This window comes from Tigriopus californicus, chromosome 11 (genome assembly GCF_007210705.1).
Source record: "Tigriopus californicus strain San Diego chromosome 11, Tcal_SD_v2.1, whole genome shotgun sequence".
NCBI lineage: Eukaryota > Metazoa > Arthropoda > Copepoda > Harpacticoida > Harpacticidae > Tigriopus > Tigriopus californicus.
Window position 1 is genome coordinate 649,533 of NC_081450.1, and position 23,239 is coordinate 672,771.

At 44.8% G+C, this 23,239-nt stretch overlaps 2 protein-coding genes across 2 annotated transcripts; one reads left to right on the top strand and one right to left on the bottom strand.

Moving 5' to 3' along the window:
• The first annotated feature begins 16,161 nt into the window (after positions 1–16,161).
• LOC131891097 (stress-induced-phosphoprotein 1-like) lies at positions 16,162–18,580 on the top strand. Its single transcript, XM_059240601.1, has 2 exons — positions 16,162–16,663; positions 17,630–18,580. Exons 1-2 carry the CDS (start codon positions 16,247–16,249, stop codon positions 18,233–18,235), a joined length of 1,023 nt encoding a protein of 340 aa, XP_059096584.1. The 5' UTR covers positions 16,162–16,246; the 3' UTR covers positions 18,236–18,580.
• Positions 18,393–22,248, bottom strand: LOC131891095 (target of rapamycin complex 2 subunit MAPKAP1-like). Its single transcript, XM_059240599.1, has 4 exons — positions 21,664–22,248; positions 20,347–20,533; positions 19,965–20,275; positions 18,393–19,545 (listed from the first exon to the last, which is right to left on the bottom strand). The coding sequence occupies exons 1-4, from the start codon at positions 21,941–21,943 to the stop codon at positions 18,710–18,712; spliced, it is 1,614 nt and encodes a 537-aa protein (XP_059096582.1). The 5' UTR covers positions 21,944–22,248; the 3' UTR covers positions 18,393–18,709.
• Between the last annotated feature and the right edge of the window lie 991 nt (positions 22,249–23,239).

Here is a 23,239-nt window from a genome sequence, read left to right on the forward strand (position 1 = left end):
CTCTCAACGAGATCATGACAGTATAGTCCAACCTTTTTTACTTGGGACTGTACATTGTTCAGAGAAGGTACGAAAAAAAGGTATCTGATACTGTGCATTTTCAAAAGCATCCATGAGCTTTGTCCCAACCCAGGATTCAGGGTCAATTCTAGTGACCGTAGAAGCTTAATGTGCGTTTTGAGAGCACCTTCAAGCTCTCAAGAATCCAGGCTAGTTCAAACATTGAAGTCCACTTCCCTTCCTTCTGGGGTTCCTTCATTGTTCAATTTGCTTCCCTCTAGTATTCGTAGGGAATAGGGCATGTTAAGCGAAGGATATTCAAGAAAAATGTAGTACGGCAACATTGATTTTCGGCATTTTGGGGAGGGAGAATAAGACAAACATTTTAGCCAACCTGCACTCGCACCCGCTCTTGCATCTTTTTTTGCTTTTGTTTGTGGTTTCATGTGATTTTGTAACCGCTACGGGGAATGTAATCCCCAGTATTATTAAAAATGAAAGGTTAAGGAAAGGTTCGTCTTTTTATTACCTTTGATCTTTATAGGATATTTGGTCTACCAACGAATTTGAGTTGAGCTCTTGAATGTAGGGTTGGTCTGGAATGTTACTTAAAAATTGTACAATCCCAATCTTTCTAAGCTCTCCCAATATGAGAGCGCTCTCATTCCTGTAATGTTCCTAGTAAAACATCTTTGAACCTGCTCGAGCTTTTGCAGACCTGCTGAACTCATTGGAGCCCAATGGGTGAAGCATATCCAAGATTTGTGGCTGAACAATCGACTTGTACAGAGATGGCATTGTTACAGCTGAGCTCCATCTGCCGTCATGGGTTTGGTCTAAACCAAAACTATTTTATGAACAAAAACAACCTTAACAGCAAAAACAGTAGGCTCCAGAAGAGAGTCAATTCTTTTCTGTAACATCTGTATCAGTTGAAAGTGTCCTAATTTGCAAGAAAAAGTGCAAGAAAAAAAATGTTGACTTGTAAAGTCAATGGATGATTGCCTGGTAAATACAAGTGGATGAATAGATTTTGTAACAGATACAAATGCCGGAGAGAGCTAAGAGTCGTTAAAAACAACCTTTTCCCCAACGTGCCAGCTTTTTTTGCATCATTGCAACTTGATTTTGCATATTTATGCAAAATTTCGTATATTTTCACAGGTTTTTCAATTTTGGATAGCATACTTTTCGTGTCTTCGCAATTTCTTCACAATTTTCTCAACTTTATAAAAAAGATATTTCGGCTGAAAAGAAAACCTTTTTTGAGGTCTAATGGTCACCAAAATGGTAAGAATGCAAATATAAAAAACAATTAGTATTGTAGTAAAAAAAGTATTTGTATTGCATCTCGTTGTGAAGGAGCGGCAGAACATTGTGCCTTCAAGAAAACTGTTGGTTTCTACAAGGTTTTTAATGTTGGGATGGCTTTTCTTTATTTTTAAGTGTGGTCTTCAACTCCCGTCTAAAGATAGAAAGGACCCTATGATCAAGGCTATCAAGGAGCTGGGAAACCAGATCAACAATATGTCTAATCAAATTGATAATATGTCCACCTAGACGAAAGGCATGAAAAACAGGGTGGAGAGTCTGGGATAGTTTCGTTCTTAAAGCAGTCTCAGTAGCTACCGCCCAAATTCTTCGGATCCATACCAACAGGGTGGCAACAGAAGCTCTCACTCAGGTTCTTCCAACAGCAGCTAGAGGTCCAACTCATACGATGCTTTCCCATCATCATGTTCAACTATATCGTCGAGTGTGCAATAAACAAGTTCTTGACACATTTGAAACAACCGCACTTATTAGGCAAAACCATTCGTTGCAATTTTTTCTCAAAAATAACCAAATCCGCCTCAACTCTTCTCTGCTCCAGGGATGGGAGACCCCAAAGATGTAGGCGATCTAAATAACCCAGACCCACACTATCTGTTACCTGCCTCGAAATTTTTATTTGAACAGATTCGAGTAGATGAATCGAGTGCTGAAACCCGAAGGACTGCACACCATAGGCGTACTCAAAAATTGGACGAACATAAGTGCTATGCTGTATCGCAATCCAAGCATGCAAAGACGTTGGGTAGCGAAGAGGCGTTTCATCTGCCCTACCGCAAAATGTGCACGGCTGGCCACCTTGGCGCAATGGGTCGCGAAGGACAAATTCCCATCATAATGATTGCCAATATCTTTGACATGTCCAACCATCGTTATTGGACTACCAAGGACGTAAATGGGCACGTCTTTCTTATCCTTGCCGGACCGTAGTGCCTTGCATTGGAGGCATTGAAAACTATGTGGTTTAAGTGTGACCACTCATGGATCCGGTCAAGAGCGCACTGTAACTCTTTTATCTCACGGATCGAAGGCAAGGTGAAAAATATTTTCTAGTTGTTGGCAAACTTGAGCCATTGTACAGGGCAGTTGACAACCATGTCATTCGTATGCGTACTCGGAGAAGAGCAGAGGACCAAGCACGCTACCCTGTGGAATTTCGGACGTGACATTTTGCCAATCTGAGGAGGCTCCATCCAATGTGACCCGTCGGGCTCCCTCCAATGACCAATGTTCAATCTATTTCCCCGTGATCTTTCCAATTCATATCCCCTTAAGCTTTCCTTGAAGCACTTCATGATCTCCCAAGAGCTTTGGACAAAGTCAATCAAGATATATAAAATGTACGTCTTTTTCATCATTTATAGCCCGTGAAGCAAATTCGTTAAACTTAAAAAAAAATGCTGATGCAAGTTGGCATGGCAGTCATTGAGAATAGTCGAGCGGCACACAGGACGAGTTAGATCCTGTTGGACTTCTCGTCATACGAGCAGGAGATAATTTACCACCAGAATTGTCTTGACACCTGTCCTTCTCGATAATTGTGATCAAGCTTTCACGCTCGATCATTCTGTTGTTTAATCAAATTTCGCATTGAAACAATCGACATCGAATGACACACTTTGGGACGAAGCAGCAATAGAGCACTCGACATCCATTATTACACTCGGTTCCTCACTAACTTGCCTCTCGCGCACTAGTGTTTAAGAAACAACCTTTGAACTGACTGGCTGGAGGTTTAGATATTTGATCTGGAGGTGTCTGAATCACTTCGATCAAAGAAAGGGACAGCGGTTGTATCCGAAGAACTAGACTTTAGATTGGGGCAATCTTATTTCATGTGATTCAGACTTTTACATGCAAAACACTTCCAGATTTAGTCACGATGTTAAATCCTCCTCATTGTAATCTTACCAACTCTAATAAAGTCAGGGATCTCAGACCTAGGTTTAACCAATACTCGTCGATTGCAATTGAGCACCAGATTCCTCAATCTTTTATCAAATCTTCCATCAAATGCCTCACCCTGTACCTCGGAGAAGAACTTTAACAACCGAAGAAAGAGCTTCCACGAGCTTACTCTTCAGCAACTCGAGTGGCACATTTCAGATCCTATAATACGAGCTGGCAACCCCACGAATGGTTGCCGTCCAAATTGCTCCATCAGGATATATGACAGATCGTGTGGTCTGCTCACCAAACCGCTCCCTGGCCACCATCTCGTTATGTGTATAAAAAAAAGGTCTATGCTGCGCATTACAATCAGTGATGTAGGGCTCTGTTTTTCTTTGGTTAAGGTATGTATTTGAATTGTATATTTGAAGGCATATTTGTAAATACCTTCATCGCACTTTTTTGACCAGGTCCTCCTCAAGTCATTACAAAGCCTGTACCTATGTTCTTCTTGGAGAACCATGAAAATTTAGTGTCACTGTCGGGGACTTGGCCTCTACAAGACCGATCCCATGAGTTGAGGAGGCAGCAACATGTGAATAAGGCCTAGGCGAGGCCCTAACTTCTCCCACCACCTCCATATTGGCCGATGATTCAAATTTCATCGAGGGACTTAATGAAACCTCGTCAAACACTAAACAACCTGTTCACACTGAACGTCAAACATAAAAAAATACGTTAAACCCTGTAGGTGAAACACGACCAGCACCCTTAGTCAGCCCGGTGGGCTTTTACCCCTAGCTTCTACAAGGCTGAATCCAAATTGAGCCCAGAACCAAAGGTATTAGAGAGAAAACCAACATCTTACCCGAATAGAGGATCAGAACACTTCAATCAGGCAAATGAGAAGTGTTTAAGGAGCTCTAGACCTCACGTCCGTTCACACTGAACGCATAATTGCATTTCCAGATATCGCGCTTTGCATAGTAAACATTTTAGTAATAAGGCTGACTCCGAAGTAGACAAATCCATCGACTCGATTGAAAAGTCATCAAATTAACCGATCTGGAAACAGCCGTTCATTTTCACTCGCTCGAGCCACTCGAATCTCCAATTACAAAGCCTTTGATACCACAGAGTTGAAAACATTTCCCTTCCGAATAGCCAGATAAATGTCAACTGTGCACTATCATAACTAATGATCTTCTGGATATCATGTGCCTTTATTCGGTCGTTTACTAAGCTAAAAAGATCAGCTGCCCACCCTAGTTCGGGCCTTTGTGAAACAGACCCCCAAACTGAGGTGGCAGAGTGCGTGCTCCTCTGAGTAAAGAGCAACTGAGAGCTGAAGTGGCAAAAATTGACGTAAAATATCAAGTTCAACTGCAAATCAGCGGAAGTCTCTCGGGGGGTTACTAGTCACTGAAAGTCAAACAACGGGATCTGATTAATACTATGAAACAACAAAATGGCTCATTTGAGTCAAAACTTAATCCAATCTAATCGACCCCCTATCTCCAATTTAATGTCAGAGTGTCGGAAATTGATCATCTGGCATTCAGTCTGAGCATGCTCACAATGGACAAATTTTCATACGGACAAAGGCTTAAAAAACCAAGGGCTTGGTGATATAGAGTCTCCGAACACACATTATCAAATCTCGCAAAATATTCAAGTCTCGCCAAACCTTATCCAACTTCCCCTTCTTGGCGTGGCAGAATACACAATCAAGGCCATAGATTTCTAGACACTCGTTGTCGAACGACAGACCACTCGGTTGGCTAAACAGTATTTTTTTTTTACCAGCCGAGTGGTCGCTCGTCCGACATCAGTGTCAAGAAATCTATGACCCAGAGTACGCCATGAAAGAAAAAGTGGATTTCATAACAAATTGGCTTTCTACCAATGATAAATACGTGCAAAGTACAAAATGATTCCGATTTGGGTTACAACCATGCCTGTTTGTCTTTAGTGTTTACTTGATTTATTGCAGAGAAATATTCATATTCATCAAAGAATGAATATTGATGTTCTATTGGGCGTGAGAAGGTGCGAGTATTTATTAATCATTGCATGTGATACAATGGTTCCAAGGTAACTTGACCCAAGAAAACTCATTCCAGTTTACATTTCCACTTAGCGGACAAATCAATCCAATTGACAACTTGGCCGAGCGGACAACTCAACCTAGGAGACAACTTGACCCAGACCAAAAAGTAAAATCAATTATTAGCTTTGATTAATTTCTGTTTTGTTTCGCGAATAAGAATTATTTTAATTTCAATAATACAAAACAAATTTCTTCCAGCCATGTTCTTGACTGGAATAATGGATTGACCCGGAAAAGTGGTCATTTTTCACAAACTGAAGCCAATTCAAGTATATGGTAAAAAAACATTCACATTCTGTTTCGCAAAACTAAACTTTTTTTCAGTTGGTTTTAGTCTTGGGTTGAGTTGTCTTTTCACCGTGTAACGTACTCTGATTATTTTCAGACACCAAAGATGGTCATAAAACACGGTTTCTATTAACATTAAAAGAACATAAGACAATAGGAGTAACATGGAATTACAGGGAAGGAACGTACCAATGCAATCGGATCGAGATGACTAGGTGAACTGGATATCTGTCACAGAATGCGTTTACCAAGAACATAACAATTAGACATCAAATTGAAGCCAAGCTGAAAAAAAAAAAATCGATCAAGAAATTCAAACTAGAAACAAGTCTAACCGCATGATGAAATACGGCGCGGTTAATAATTATTGTGGTCAAATGGGAATAAAACGGTTTTCCTACCACCCGCCTATCCGCAAGAGCTAAATAAATGAGGAAAATATTTTTCCCAATCAAACTACCATTTCCGTGGCTAAGCCGTGGTAAAAAAGTAGCAGTTCTTTCCAATGGTTTTGAAGAGTCACCTCGCTCATTCACTTGACCATTAAATTTCTATATTTATTTATGATAAAAGATGCTTTAAAAGCAACGGAACATTCAGCCGTGTGCATGACATTGTTAGGCTGGAACTCAAAAAGTGTAGTTGGAATCTTAAATACATGTAGTAAGGACTAATCAATAAGTAATATAATGACTATAAGTCGGAAAAATGACTTTTTCTTACAGTAGGAGCTCTTCTTGTTATCCCGTGTGCAGACTCGCCTTCAAATCTCTAAGCTTGCTGCTAAAAGGCAAAGCAAAATATTAAACCTAAAAGAGAGGACTTTGGATGAAATAGAGGGTGTTGGTGCGCCGAGCAACCTTCGTTGATTTGAATTTCCCGCCCGAGTTGTCTAGCTTGCTCATCCGACGTTGTATGTAATTTGTCTGTAAAATTGGTTCAATGTATGGAGGAGAGCCACAGCTCTACGTGTGTGTCTGTGCGTGCCCTGTCATCGGAAATAAATCGTAACGAGAGCACATCAAGGATAACGGGTGTTTCAGGTGTATTTATTGACAAAGGGATCGCGACGTTACAGAGGGTTTTTGGGCATGCTTTGACAAAAATCTACACATCATTTTTCCCGCAAAAATGTGAAAAAATACATTGGCCGATTTATATGAAATGTTTACATTTTTAGCGAGCTTTTTTATATTTTGACTAATTTTTCTTAAGAATGGAGGTTTTACGTTATCTTAACAAGATTATCACTAAACTGAGGAAAAGAAGCTAAAATCCTAAAACCTGAGTAAAACCTATCGTCTCATTTCAGTGTTAATGTCGTCCTGGGACAGGGTTAGCCCGAGCTCATGGGAGTACCAAGGGCTTAAACCACTGGAATATGGACAGGAATGCCAAGGTCTAGTAATGACACCAGGCATGGGAAACTGGTGAAATGAAAACACAACGGACATGAAAAAAGGGTATCGCCTGAACCATTGAACTTATCCCAAATGAGCAAATCCCTCGATCTGCCCTTCCCCAAAAACTGGACCAAAACCGGAATCAGACTTTAGAGTCATGTTTCCCTTTGGAAACATGGCTCAAAAGTCTGGTCCTAATACAAGTGTCAACATGATAGGTTGGCATGCCGTTGACAGGAATCCGTTTTACTATATTTGATAAGAAATCTGATTATTCAGTTCCCAACTTCATCCCACTGATCCCAACCTATTTTTAGAGAAGCTTTGACCTTTTTAACATTTCGACGAACCCAGACTTTCGAAGGATGAATTTTAAAGAGGTTTTAGACAGTGACCACCATACCATATGCACAAAAAAAGGAATACCATTCTTCCCCAATGAAACATGCATTTGTAAATGTTGTAGTGAAAACCTACATTTTTATCATCCGACATACTACTGCAATGATGAACAAGATTGATGCCAGACATTACGGTTATTATACAATTTAATTGGACTGGGTCGGACAGTGGGGGCAGGGCACTCAAAAGTAGGTTCTGAAGTTCAATTGAAGCTGGCCCAACTTTTTAGCCAGAGATGAAAATAAAGCATGGCCGCGACGTTTTGCGTTCTTTTGATCGGCTGGGAAGGTCCACTAATGCCTGGACTGGGTTGGACCATGGTTGGACCATGTTAATGCTAGACCCTGGCCGGCCTGTCCATATTTCAGTGGTTCTGACCTGAAGCGAAACCATGTTGGGCCTATAGGTTGGGCGATTAACCGTGGATGTTTAGCGCAACTGGGTTCTAAGAACGTGGAGCCTGGTGGTGGCATGGCTGGGCCCAGGGCATGACTCGGTCCAGAGGGTTGTGTTCCACAGTGAGTCGGGATTGTCTATGAGTCGGGAGTCAGCCGTGGGCAAGAGAGGGCTGGACTCGGTCGAGAGGACGTGACTCCACATTGGGTCAGGAGTCGGCTGTGAGTCGAGAGTTAACCGTGATTCAGGCCGGTGACAACCAGTCACCGGTGTCGGGGTCATTAAGAGTCGGTAGATGGTAGATGACTGGTTTAGTGTAAGGAAAAGTAAAATATATATGTAGTGAAAGAGTCATGAAGACGAGTAGGAAGAAGCACAAGTTATTCTTTATTTGGCTCCACTTTGGAGCTAACAAGTTCTTTTAACTTTGGCATCGGATCGAAAGTTGTCCAGTGTCAAAATGAAATCCATTTCGTAAAGAGAAGTGCTAAGTGCAGACAGTGAATCCTTTTAAAGAGGAGTCGAAGAGACCAAGCTATCCCAACCACTTATATCCCTGACCGACTGGAGGGTGGTATTCTTTTAAGGTTTCCTCTTCTTCATTAGAAAAGCTCTGATTATATTCTCTACTTTTGACGCAACTCAGTTCGCATTTGGAACGGGCTTTGATATCTTGATCGACCACCGCGAGATTTCTTAGCTCATTCTGTCTCAGTCATTTTGTGCACTGTCTACTGGTCATAACTCAGTTTGCATTGGTATTTGCATTGCTTTGATCTCTTGAGCGAGCATTGCGAGATTTCTTAGCTAGTTCTCTCTGAGTATTACCCGCGTATTATTCTATTGCCGTGATTCAGATTGGCATTGGGACTGGCATAGGTAACCTCGCTTGGTTCAATACGGGCCGTTGCATTGGAGGCTTCCATATCCAATCTTTCAATTTGAATCGAGTTGTTCGGATTGACCTGCATGGGGCATAGGCTCCGGCCACCGCCACAATCTGTTGTACCATAAATCAATTGTAAGTTAAGGCACTCTGTCGTCTTTCTTTCTCAAAATCATCCTCATACTTGCTCAGAGAAAAGGTGAGCGAGTAAAACGGCTAAGGTAATATCCTTTGTCACATAATATATGAATGCAATACCTGCACGAAATTACAATTGTTTGTGAAACGTTGAATTAAGAGTTTGCAGTTCGTCATTTCTAAAGGAGGTAGTGTTGGCTCTAAAAACGTTACACCCAGAGATCTTTAGATAGGTCTAAACAAATTAAGCCCTAGTAAAGTAGGTGCTCTCTCTGAAGGGAGTTTTCTTGGCATGGCAACATATTGCTAGGGTCAGAGATTGGATAGTGTGATGCACTTAATGACAAATCAGCCCAAAAGAGAATAATATCAGAAACACTAATCTATTTAACAATTCATGGACATGGATAAATGGTTGGTCGCCATTGGATCCTCAGCTCATCAGGTCTCGTAACAAACTCGTTTTTTTATACGTTTTTTTCAAGGGAATGGTTTTACTGCTAGGTTTTACCACCGCGAACCCCCTTCATCAGCCATAATAAAAACCAGAGCATTACAATCCTAAATGAACCAACACACTGAACAGCTGAAAGTTTACCATTTGGTTATGGTTAATTTTTGTTTTACTTGCGCTCATGGTCATTCACACTAATTCAAGGCCGCTTATGGGACAAAGTGGCTTGAAAGACATTCAGTCCTCTTATTAACTACTCAAATTTGCGGTACAATATCATTGCAATATCTACTAATATTGTTAATTATTTGCTTCCGGTTCGGGTGTGATTGTGAGGGGCGATTCCGAGGAGATGGGGGAATAGTTTAGATCCGGAGTTGGAGTAGTGCCCAGAGAATCTGACGAAATGGGCGACAAGCCTATTCGGCGATGACCAGGGCGGACTGAACGTGTTGGCCTGCTGGAAGGCCCAGGCGATGAAGTTACTTGCTCGTTGGAAGGTTCCTCTCCCTGTCCCTCCCCTCATGCAGGTGAAACAGGGCGGGAGCCTTGAAGGAAGATCTTGATCTCCTTGGCCTCTAACTTGAGCCTCTTGGCCTCAGAATCGAGCCTCTTGGCCTCAGAATCGAACCTCTTGGCCTCGGATTCAAGCTCCGTAGCCTTTGCCTCTAACATCAATCGCTTCTCCTCCATCATTGTCCCATATTCCTGGTCGATCATCTCAATGGAGATCCCGTGCGCCTCCTTAGCAGCTTCCAGCTTCTGCTCGACCTCGTCGATTTTCTTCTGTTTCATTTCCTGCAGGTATTTGATCTCGTTGATAAGTTTGGCGCATGACATTGTCGGTCCTTCATACGTCACTTGGGGTGTGAGTCCACGCTCTATGTCTTGCCCAATTCTGTCCGGTTTAGCTTGCCAAGTATTCGACCCAGAGAGGAGTCTGGATCTGTCAAGATGGCAAAGGTAACTGAGGAATCGGTTTGTTGGCAACCAATGTCCGGCATTGAGCAATCAAACTGCTGGCCCAACGCTTTTGGAGCACAGATATATATACAGATACCAGATACGATATACTGCTCAATTTGCCGAACCAAACGTGCCGCTGATGGAGGCAAAAAGGTTGTACCCAAACAGTGTTTGAAGCACCTCTCAACGTTGACTTGAGTTCAATGTAGATCGGAATACCTAGGCGCAGATTCGCAAAAAAATGTTGTTGATTTGCAAAAAAAACCACTCAATGATTATTTTCAATTTGATAATGAAGTTTATTTTGTTGATGGCTGGCCAAGAAAACTTTCTCAAATTAAAGAAGCCTTACTGAGCACATGAGCAAAAAGGATGAAGAAACAAGAAGTATGCTCCTCAAGAGTACCCATTTGAAGTTCTTTTTCAAAGCATAAACTGGCCTGGCATATAGTCTACAATAGACCTGAGTGATTACAGCAGTGAAGAGCCAAACATAAGACCATGAAGAAGCAATGGGGTACCCCAACGTGGTTTCGTGAACGCTAATTTTGAGATGCGACAGTAGTAAATTTTACCAGTCGCAATTCAAAATGTGTGTTCACGAAACTACTTGGTACTCGCAGTAGGTGCAACTGGATCTTAGAAAACCATAACTAGAATGCTTAAGTTCAACAGGAGCTGTACAGCATGAGCATGTTTTCAGGTCAGCTGACGCTGGTGGAAATGGGACAAAGATATTTCGTCAAATCTCGCTTCAGGCAAGTTGAATCATTATCATGAAACATTTGTTATTCCTCTTTAATCTTAATTTCTTTTGAATCTTACAAATATACAGGTAGAAAGAGTGGTAGAAAAATAAAAAAAAACATGCTTTTTAGGGCATAATACATGTAACATGTCAAAAAAAAGATTTGGACATTAGTAGAGCAAATCATGTACTCTATTGATTGCTCTTGTTTAGCAACGCATCTTAAAAATCTCGAAAGTGTAACAAAATGTATCCGAAATTGCAACGCAATAATGAGGCATTTGGAATTTCATTTCAATCTCCCAACAATGTGCTTGAATGTGGGCGGCATGATTGCGCCTATACGTAAATAAGGTAATTCCGACACCTCTAGAGGTCAGCCTAAACCCAGGCTTGTTCCTTGCGTTTCACTTAAGTGTTTCCACCACATGGATGAAAACTTTAACTTGAGCCCCATTTTAACCTCTTCAAAATTTCGTTCTTTAAAATGTGGTTGGACAACTTACTCAAACCCGTTTTATGAAGTGTGCTGGACGAGAGCAATTGCTTGACAAGGAGTCTTATCAGGGGTTTCTACTCTGAATTTGGACGAGCCGTCAACGATTCAAATTTGCACCATAGTTGTCCTAAGTAGCTTGACTACGAATGAAATATTTTTTCCCCAGCAACAGCTGAGACGAAAACATGCGATCGCAGTGCCCTTGATCGATCTATTTATGACATTATCTATGAACTGGGTACAAATTGCATCTCAAAATATGCACTCATGAAACCATGCAGGGGTACCCCATTGGTAAAAGCTAAGCAGGGAAATTTGAGTTGCATGGGCACAACATCCTTCTCGGCCCGAGTGAGCTGGACAAAACAAATAAGTTGAACCAAGTCGGTTCAACTCAAGTCTGACGGGAAGGATCCTACCGGATCAATAATGCCTACATAATCCCTATGACTATAAGACAGAAGCTAATAAAAATATGAAGGAGCCCGAGAAAGAAGTTAACTGGAGTTCACTTTTTGAACTGAATTGGATTCTCTTGAAGACTTGAAGGTGCTCTCAAAACGCATATGTTAAGCCTCTTAAGCCTCAATGGTCACTAGAATCGACAATTAAAACCTGGACTGGGACAAAGACTATGGATACTTTTGAAAACAAACAGTATCAAATGCCTTTAGTACCTTCTCTGAACACTGTACAGTCCCAGCTTTTTCAATCTCTCCCAATACAAGGAGCTCTCTCATTCCTATGGTGTTCTTAGTGAAGCGTCTTTGGATTTGTTCTACCTTTGGTAACCTTGCTGAGCTCTTTGGAGCCCAAACGGGCGAAGCTATAGATGCTCTAGGCATAGATACGCGAGGTTGAGTATACGTCATCAAATTCGACCAATCTGATTGGCTGCCAATTGTCAGCGAACGTGGAAACCTTCCCGACAGGGAGTCAGTTGCTTCTAAAAAGAGGTCGCACGCACGTTTGCATCGCATACTAGGGCAAAGCTTTGAATGATTTATGACAAATTTGACCCACCATGGACTTTGCCAGCTCATTCCACAGGTTTAAGAGTGTCTTTTGTTGTTACAATGGTATTAGTGTGGTACTTCTCAATAAAATGTAGTTGACACACTGATCTTTCGCATGCTGCCAGTCTCAAGTTGGACTAAAGCACTTCAAAAAAGAAAGTACAACCATATTCAACAAATTGGATTGTAAAGTATAAGGGACTTGTTTCTTGATAGACTCAGGAAGCTCACATGTGATAATGTTAATCTGAATAATCTAATGAAATATTATAGCAATCTAATCTTATGAAAATATGGGTTCAGACAGGATTTAGAAAGTGGCAAAAGAGAACCAACAATCTAAAATGCCATATCCATGAATCAGCTTGTCTTCAAGGACAATTTGGCCGTGTCCTTCACGACAATATTCAATGATCCTTGTCATGATAGAACTCTTTCTTATACAGCGCATCAGTTTAAAATCTTTTAGTTCTACTGATCGTTTACATTTTTGAAGTGGAGCCACTTGTTAATCCCCGCGCGTCTCTGAATCCAGGGTCCCTAGGTGAAGCATATTCCAGATGTGGCTTGAGCATCTCATTAGAAACTGCTATGTCACACCATGTGGAAAAGAGAACTTGAAAACCGTAAGTCCTTGATGGGTGCTAAAGCATCTTGATCTGCGACAACCAGATCATCTAAACACTCAAAATGAAAAACTTTGTCAATCTCAACACTCGTCTTTAGAGCCATTAGCTGAAATCACACGTGAATTGATCTCCTAGCCAGTTAGTCATAACCTCTGCCTGGCTAATGATCTCATCGACCTCAGATCAATATATATATAAATATATGAACACGACTTTTTAACAATCCATTGACGAACCACCATGGCTGGCAGCCCCTTTCTCGTTCACGCTTCGACCCATCCGGGCCTAGTTTGCGTGATTGGCAGTGCATACGTTGCGTCATAAGCTGGGCCCGCGTGGAGAAGATTCTGGAATCGCCCTTCTTTCCCCATTTCATCCGCCCGACCTGCTGTCAGTGTTGCCAAAATGAGCTAGCCCCCACCAGAATCAGACTCGACATGCACCCCCTCGGATAGCTCACACTGGCTGCCCCGGCGGGCACCATCCGCCCGAATCAAGACTGAGCGTCCCCCCACCAATACCAGGCTAATAAGGGTTAGGGTTAGGGGGATGGAGCCCGAAAGGTAGATAGACCTTGAGCCTGGCCTCCGTCTGACCTGTTTTGGCGGTTGTTTTTGGGCCAGCCTGAGATGAAAACCGGAGAATTGACCGGAATGTTCGATCCAGTTCGTGGGGTCGTTCCCCCCGTTCACTCAATCACTTGANAATGTGGTTGGACAACTTACTCAAACCCGTTTTATGAAGTGTGCTGGACGAGAGCAATTGCTTGACAAGGAGTCTTATCAGGGGTTTCTACTCTGAATTTGGACGAGCCGTCAACGATTCAAATTTGCACCATAGTTGTCCTAAGTAGCTTGACTACGAATGAAATATTTTTTCCCCAGCAACAGCTGAGACGAAAACATGCGATCGCAGTGCCCTTGATCGATCTATTTATGACATTATCTATGAACTGGGTACAAATTGCATCTCAAAATATGCACTCATGAAACCATGCAGGGGTACCCCATTGGTAAAAGCTAAGCAGGGAAATTTGAGTTGCATGGGCACAACATCCTTCTCGGCCCGAGTGAGCTGGACAAAACAAATAAGTTGAACCAAGTCGGTTCAACTCAAGTCTGACGGGAAGGATCCTACCGGATCAATAATGCCTACATAATCCCTATGACTATAAGACAGAAGCTAATAAAAATATGAAGGAGCCCGAGAAAGAAGTTAACTGGAGTTCACTTTTTGAACTGAATTGGATTCTCTTGAAGACTTGAAGGTGCTCTCAAAACGCATATGTTAAGCCTCTTAAGCCTCAATGGTCACTAGAATCGACAATTAAAACCTGGACTGGGACAAAGACTATGGATACTTTTGAAAACAAACAGTATCAAATGCCTTTAGTACCTTCTCTGAACACTGTACAGTCCCAGCTTTTTCAATCTCTCCCAATACAAGGAGCTCTCTCATTCCTATGGTGTTCTTAGTGAAGCGTCTTTGGATTTGTTCTACCTTTGGTAACCTTGCTGAGCTCTTTGGAGCCCAAACGGGCGAAGCTATAGATGCTCTAGGCATAGATACGCGAGGTTGAGTATACGTCATCAAATTCGACCAATCTGATTGGCTGCCAATTGTCAGCGAACGTGGAAACCTTCCCGACAGGGAGTCAGTTGCTTCTAAAAAGAGGTCGCACGCACGTTTGCATCGCATACTAGGGCAAAGCTTTGAATGATTTATGACAAATTTGACCCACCATGGACTTTGCCAGCTCATTCCACAGGTTTAAGAGTGTCTTTTGTTGTTACAATGGTATTAGTGTGGTACTTCTCAATAAAATGTAGTTGACACACTGATCTTTCGCATGCTGCCAGTCTCAAGTTGGACTAAAGCACTTCAAAAAAGAAAGTACAACCATATTCAACAAATTGGATTGTAAAGTATAAGGGACTTGTTTCTTGATAGACTCAGGAAGCTCACATGTGATAATGTTAATCTGAATAATCTAATGAAATATTATAGCAATCTAATCTTATGAAAATATGGGTTCAGACAGGATTTAGAAAGTGGCAAAAGAGAACCAACAATCTAAAATGCCATATCCATGAATCAGCTTGTCTTCAAGGACAATTTGGCCGTGTCCTTCACGACAATATTCAATGATCCTTGTCATGATAGAACTCTTTCTTATACAGCGCATCAGTTTAAAATCTTTTAGTTCTACTGATCGTTTACATTTTTGAAGTGGAGCCACTTGTTAATCCCCGCGCGTCTCTGAATCCAGGGTCCCTAGGTGAAGCATATTCCAGATGTGGCTTGAGCATCTCATTAGAAACTGCTATGTCACACCATGTGGAAAAGAGAACTTGAAAACCGTAAGTCCTTGATGGGTGCTAAAGCATCTTGATCTGCGACAACCAGATCATCTAAACACTCAAAATGAAAAACTTTGTCAATCTCAACACTCGTCTTTAGAGCCATTAGCTGAAATCACACGTGAATTGATCTCCTAGCCAGTTAGTCATAACCTCTGCCTGGCTAATGATCTCATCGACCTCAGATCAATATATATATAAATATATGAACACGACTTTTTAACAATCCATTGACGAACCACCATGGCTGGCAGCCCCTTTCTCGTTCACGCTTCGACCCATCCGGGCCTAGTTTGCGTGATTGGCAGTGCATACGTTGCGTCATAAGCTGGGCCCGCGTGGAGAAGATTCTGGAATCGCCCTTCTTTCCCCATTTCATCCGCCCGACCTGCTGTCAGTGTTGCCAAAATGAGCTAGCCCCCACCAGAATCAGACTCGACATGCACCCCCTCGGATAGCTCACACTGGCTGCCCCGGCGGGCACCATCCGCCCGAATCAAGACTGAGCGTCCCCCCACCAATACCAGGCTAATAAGGGTTAGGGCTAGGGGGATGGAGCCCGAAAGGTAGATAGACCTTGAGCCTGGCCTCCGTCTGACCTGTTTTGGCGGTTGTTTTTGGGCCAGCCTGAGATGAAAATCCGAGTCTTGGGGTCGTTCCCCCCGTTCACTCAATCACTTGAATCCCTTGATCACTTGAATCACTTGATCAGTCAGTGAGTGAGTGAGGATGTCAGACACGGTGGATGGCGGTGAGGGTGCCCCGCCCACGGTGGACGCAGCCCAGCGGGCGGCTGCCCTGGCGGCCAAGCTCCGCGGGAACGAGGCTTACAAGAAGAAGGACCTGGACACGGCCTGGGGCGAGTACACCACGGCCGTGTCCTTGGACCCCACGGACATGACGTTCGTGTCCAACTTGGCGGCCGTCCAGTTCGAGCGCAAGGACTACCCGGCCTGCGTGGCCGAGTGCCAGCGCGCCCTCCAAGTGGGCCGGGAGCATCGGGCCGATTTCAAGCTCATGGCCAAGGCCTGGGCCCGGCTGGGCAATGCGGCCAAGCGCCTGGGCCAGCTGGACACGGCCAAGATGGCCTTTGAGAAGGCGCTGACCGAGCACCGCACGCCCGACTACCGAACCTCCCTCTCCGAGGTGAGAAATGGGTGTGTCTCTCGCTCGGGAGATCGACGTAATATTCGACCCATGAGTGGGTTCGTTCGAAAGGGTCATGAAGAAGTATCGCCTTAGCAGGCAATGAGGCAATGTTCAGTTTGAAGGAGTAACACGCCCACTCATCGGGGGAGAAGAACTAACGTCTGTGTCCATTATGGGGCGGATGACCTTTTTTCGAGGCGTCTTCTGTCGGGGTGGGCCCAGGGGTTAATCCCAGGTGGGACGGGTTTCCGGCTGGATGGAAATAGTTGGGTTTATTTGTTTCTAAGCTATGGTCCAAGCCAGACCTTTTTGTTTCTTTCCTCTTTTTGCCTTTGGGTGATCTTTTCATTCAACTCGCCCCAACAACCTTAATGGCAGTCTGGTGGAAGTGATACTTTTGAAGTTGGTCTTCAAAGACTTGGGAAAGCACTACTTTGTTTGAAATGGTGATGGAACCACTCCTCTCGAGGCATCAATCATACAGTCGTTATACCATCCCCTGTTGGGTTCTTATTTACCTGTCAAAATTGTTCTTGTACATCTTACCCTTACCGAATTCAAAAGGACTCGGAGATGAGAAGTTATTGTTGTCTTATTCATTCTCACAATGAAAATTAGTGTTCCAACCCGATTCCCATTGACTTCTCGACCAACATGGTCAAAGTGTCCGGATTTTTACTCGTACAATTTGAAGTCATATTGATCTAGCACTTCAGCATATTCGAGATATATCCAACTTCCAAGAAACCTATTACGGAGCTTTTTGGTCTTTTCTCATCTTCCTCAAATAATTGATTAAGGGTAACGCACTTAGTGGAGGCGCTGGGCCATCCAATTTTCCTGCTTTTTCCCTCCCCCCCCCCCCCCCCCCCCCCCCCCACCCCCCCCCCCCCCCCCCCCACATCCCACATGAAACTCAGTATGAAAGCCGATCATGATGCCCTTAATATGTTTACCTTGTAGATCGAGAGTCTGATCAAGAAGAAGAATGAGCAAGACTACATCAATCCCGAGTTGGCGGAGGAGGAGAAGCAGGCCGGCAACGCCTGCTTCAAGAGCGGCGACTTCTCCGGCGCGGTCAAGCGCTACTCCGAGGCCATTCGGCGCAACCCTTCCGACTCGAAGATCTACAGCAACCGAGCGGCTTGTTACACCAAACTCATGTCCTTCGACCTGGCCCTCAAGGACTGCGAGAAGGCCATCGAGTTGGATCCGCAGTTCATCAAAGCGTTCCTCCGCAAAGCCATGGTCCACAAAGGCATGGGCCAGACGTCCAAGGCCCAGGCCACCTACGAGAAAGCCCTGGAGCTGGATCCCAATTGCACCGAGGCCATGGAAGGTTACCGGAGCTGCGCTATGCAGTCCCACACGGATCCAGAGGAGGTGCGGAAACGCGCCATGAACGACCCGGAAGTCCAGCGCATCCTTAACGACCCGGCCATGCGCATGATCCTGGAGCAGATGCAAAGTGATCCCAATGCCATTCAGGACCATCTCAAGAACCCTGCCATTGCTGAGAAGTTTATGAAGCTGAGAGAGGCCGGACTCATTCAAGTGGCCTACAAGTGAGGCGAGGCATTCATATAATCAGGTCCGCCCTGCTGGATCCTCAGATTCGGCCGTGATTCTCGTCATCATCGAGGGGAGAAGGAAAGTAAGTAGGGAAACATCAACCACATCCATCCTTGAACTCCTCTCCTCTCGAAAAAAAAAAACAACCAGACCATTGTGCACTTGAGTGTAATAATACTATGTATATGATGATATAAAAGGTGTGTGACGACCGTGCCCACCCCCCACACTGGGACTCAGTCTCCCTGGGGCGAGTGTAACAGGCCCCACTGTGCCGCCATCACCATCTTATAATTCCTTTGAATACAAGAATAAAAGCTTGTTTTAGGCAAACCGAACGAACGCTCCAGCCAGCATTTCAGCCATTTTGAGCAGTCTTCATGAAGTCAAACGCACGTGGCTCTTAGTCCCTCCTCTTCAATGATTGTCAACTTCTTGGCCAAACCATTGGACGGACAAGAAACGTGATCCTCACTTGATGAGCCACGTGTGACGTCGTGCGATTTTCCGCTCCTTGTACTCTTGGTACTCTTCCCGCGTTTCATGCGGATGCAAGTTCATCACATGATTGATCTTGGCGTGGATCTTAGTGGCCGCACTCCCTTCGCACTCAAAGTCGTGGCGTTTGTAGCCGTGATCGGCCTGGAACACGATCCGAAACACGGATTTTCCGTTGGGCTTCTCCTCCACGATCTCGCAAGCCACGATGCTCTCCATGTCGAAGGACACGGACTTCTGCTTCTTCCAAAATCGGGCTGAGCTATGGTGCTCCTTGGGGTAGACCTCGAACTTGTCCTCGGAGATGCCCAGGGTCACATCCGTCTTGGAATGGAGTTTGGTGCGGATCTGGATGTCGTGGTACTCGCGATACACGGAGTCTTCGAGATCGCTGTCCTGATGCTTGATCGAACCCAAATCTTGGTCGTTTTTCCGGCGACTATTGGCCCGGAGGATGTAGAACTCCTTGGTGTGGAACGAGCTGAGCAGAGCCTCTTCGTCCAAGGCCTCGCCTTGTCCGTCCTTCCGCTCCACGATGTACTTGAACTGGAAGGTTTGGTGTTGTGGGATCTTGCGGCGGGCCAAGACGCGCGCCAGGAGCTCTTTGACGGGGATGTCCAGGGTGTCGAGCTCCATGACGGTGAACGTGCCCTCAGGTAGGATGACGGTGACGGTGCGATCGGCGGGCGAGCTGTATTCGCCGTCTTGGCCCAGGTCGACCAGGCCGAGGATGTTGAAACCGTATTTGGAGATGAGCTCCCGCTTCTCCAAAGGCGGGAATTCTCGCTCGATCGTGCCATCAGGTTCGGCTGAAATGGAGGCGAGGGACGAGTGAGAGCTATGCATTCAATGTTATATCAGGTCATAAACAGTGGTGACACAAAATGGGACTTTTACTTATGGACAACTATAGGTGAGGTCAAGCGAAATGTTTACCGCATCATGGGCCGAACCTTGTAGTAGTACTGGGGCGAGTCCTTCGATCTTTTTACTTTTTGCCGGACTCGTCGATCGAGTCTTTTATATGTAAAATTTCGCATCATTTTTCCTTGACGAGTCCGGACTCGAGTCCTCTGTAAAAAAAAATCGAGTGCACTCGGACTCGAGTCCGGACTCGCCCCAGAACTACTTCATTAGTGACCATATGGAATCGAAAATGGCTTCTTATCAACTTGGCCTTGTAACTAGTTTTGGATCATTTCGTGTTAAATCACCTAATGGGTCTTACCCATGTAGAGTGTATATTTCTCGTGGGATTTGTGTACCAAAGGGGGTTGGCGGCCTTCTTCCGTATACTTCCAGCAAGCATAGCCGATCACCTCGGTGACCTTGGCCGTGGCCAAGACATGGACAATGACGGGGAAGCCGCGATCTTCCGCCCAGGCCATTTCGGGGTAGATCTGAATCTTTCGCGTCTTCTCGTGGAGGCCTGCGTTCTTGGCGTCAAAACGGGCGAAGGGCGAGAAGGGATTGTGCTGGGAATCAAGGGCAGCGTGCTCCAATTGGTAAGCTAGGAGCGATCGGACCGGATGGGGCGCTCTACAATGCAATGCCCACGGCCAATGTTGATTGATGGCCATGATCATTTTACGCTCATAAGCTGGACTTACTCGGTGGACTGGGAGCGATCGGGCAGAGTTTTGATGGGAAACAAGGCCTCGATTTCCTCGGGTCGCAGGGGATGGGGGTGGGCCTTCCAATGAATGGTCTTGACCTTGGGTAAGTTACGCTTGTCACGCCGCATCTTCTCCAGTTTGATCTCGGTATTGGAGCGGGGTCGGTGAAAACCAGTCGAGCCTGAAACCAGTTCAGGCAAAAGTGCAGGGGATGGGCCAATTATTAATAAGGGGGGGGTCAATGGCGAGCCGCACTCGACAGGACTAGGCTGAAAACCCAAAAATGATCTGGCTCCTCTTCGTTCGGTAGGCCGCAATAGCTCAAGCCGTTGATCTGCGAGGGCGTAGATCTAATTACCAATCTTCTAATTACCCACCCGCTTCGATCGGACACCACGACCAGTGGCTGACGCCGCAGAATCCTATGGCGGGGCTCCACCCCAGTGATCATACAGAGGGGCGAGCCAGAATCGGGCTTAATATAAGTGACCTCATATGTAACCCCTGATTCGGCGGCCCCCATTTTTGGCTGGATGTGGCTGTGGGAGTCCCATGAGGGGCATTCCACGTCAAGTGTGCACATCTTCTCGGCACTTAGGTCTCCCTTGAGATTTCATGAAATTTCACGTGTTCAATAACTGGCTTGAGTTAGTGCCTTGTGTTTTCCAAATACCAGGCCCTTGGTTGAGCTCAAGCCATTGGTATATTCCTTAACCATAAAAGCCACACCATCCTCATGACCTTTTAATCAGTTGTTACTTTTTTCCTCATGTTGCCATTGGTAGCAGTAAATTAGATCATAACTTCACAAATCAATAACCATACTAATAACGAGTAGCTGTCTCGAGAGTATTTTGATACAACATTCATCCGACTGGGATCACTACAGCCGGAGTTATGGCTGTTCAAACACCAATGGTGGTCCGGTGGTTTGGCCAAAAAGGGGCGTGGCCCTACCTAGAATAGGTCCTGGATGGCCTAGGCACCTGAAACTTGTTATCTGACGTTCGAACATGTCCACCAATCATTATGCCAAATATTGGCCAAATCAGAGATGACTGACTGGCCGTGACTTCATCAAAAAAGTGTTGACACTTGACGTGAAGTGCCCCCAGGGTCCCATGGGTTGGAAACGCCTCGACTGTTCAACAAATCATGCGGCGGCCAAGGGGTGCTACGAGGGACTCGACCTCCTTCTCGCTCTCGAGGGAGCTCCCATGAGGCCCATGAGGCCCGTGAGGAGCCTAAGGCCGATCACTATTGCCCTGATTGACCCCCCTCTCCGGCCTGACGGACCCTGGCAAGCCTTACCCGTTAATGCAGCCCCGGCGGCGCCGCCGCGCACGGCGCCGGGGATGCGAATGTCATAGGAGTGGGGCTCAAAGTCGTCCTGGGCGTGGAGTTGTTCCAGCGGTTGTAGGAAGGCCAGGGGCGTGTCGTGCTGGCGGGCCCAGACCCGGGCCAGCGGCGTGTGGAAGGCGTGGGCGTCCTGGGCCGTCATGACTTGTTCGCAAGCTCCAGTTTCGTCCGAGAGCACGAACGAGTGCGCGATGTGCGACAACAACCACCCCGGGTCGTCGTACAAGGCCATCTCCCCTCAACCAATGAACACACCTAGATCAGTCCACCCGCCCCTCGGTAATCTGAAGGCCAGGGGGCTGGGCCAGGGGGCGGGGAAGACCTACGGATCTTATTTATAAAGGTGGGAGAAGCAAATAGTTTGACTGTTGAAGGCCAATGCCCGAGTTTGATCTGGAATTTTAGTCAAATACTTGGAGACCAAGTCTGACTTGGATCCTGTTCCAGAGTTAGAACCACCAACCTCTGGAACCCGTTTTCTTCGGTTTTACACACTCGAGGTGTCCTTACTCAGGAATGGGATATTGCGTTGAAGATAGCTTTCAAAGGACAGGATTTGAGATGTAGTTGGGCAACTCTCTAAGGGTACCATGATGTCGAGTTCTAGGCATAAAATTAGATCGATTCAATGGCAATGTCCATGAGCTTTGACACTTAATGACACTTTGAAAAACTCATGTGGAGGAACTAGAGGGCTAATCAGAGCAGCGACACTCACGAGATTTCTGAGATTTTTTTGGCTCCATTGTGGCTGTCTGGTGTGTGCCATGGGGATCGGCTTGGAACACATTTAGTTACATGATTCTCAAAATCAAGTTCCAAATTCAGGCAGCCATTAGTGTGCTTTGGTTGAAACTGAGTAAACCAAGAGAAGTTGATCAGCCTGACACCCTCCTGCCTAACTACCAAAATGTGTTGAAAGCAAAGTCTCAAGTGGCTTGGTAGGAGGACTTTTCTCTGAGGAACTTACTTAGGCATAATATCCAATTTTTTGCAATCTGAATTTGAAAAGTAATGTTTTATCTGTAAAACACAAATTCATATAGCTTTACTACAATGTGACCATTTTTTGCTATCTTAACCGTATGGTATGAGAATACTTAGTAAATATTAAAGGCTGTCCAGAACATGAAGGAGCACGAAAATGTTGCATCTTGGTTTTTTTAGTACCTCTGCTGCTTTGAAAAGTACCTCAGTGACCTCCCAAAATTGATGCTGACATCATCATGCAGTCGCTACTTCAATGTCTCAATAGGAGTGCGCTTTGTGCAACCTTATTTTCAGTACAATTGGCTTTGTTTTAAATTACTTGTAAAAGATTGCAGCTGGTCACTCTTTGACACTGTACTAAAAAGCTTTAAAATGTGATTGAAGTCTAAAAATTTGATACTTTAGTCCACTTTTCCAATTTCAGCATTACATGGTTTTTCCTTTTTTTTGCTCTTAATAAATTGATCAAGTCTCAAATGCTGGCATGGAAGTTTTGATGTGCAAACCACATATACATCAACATAAAAGATCAAAAGGT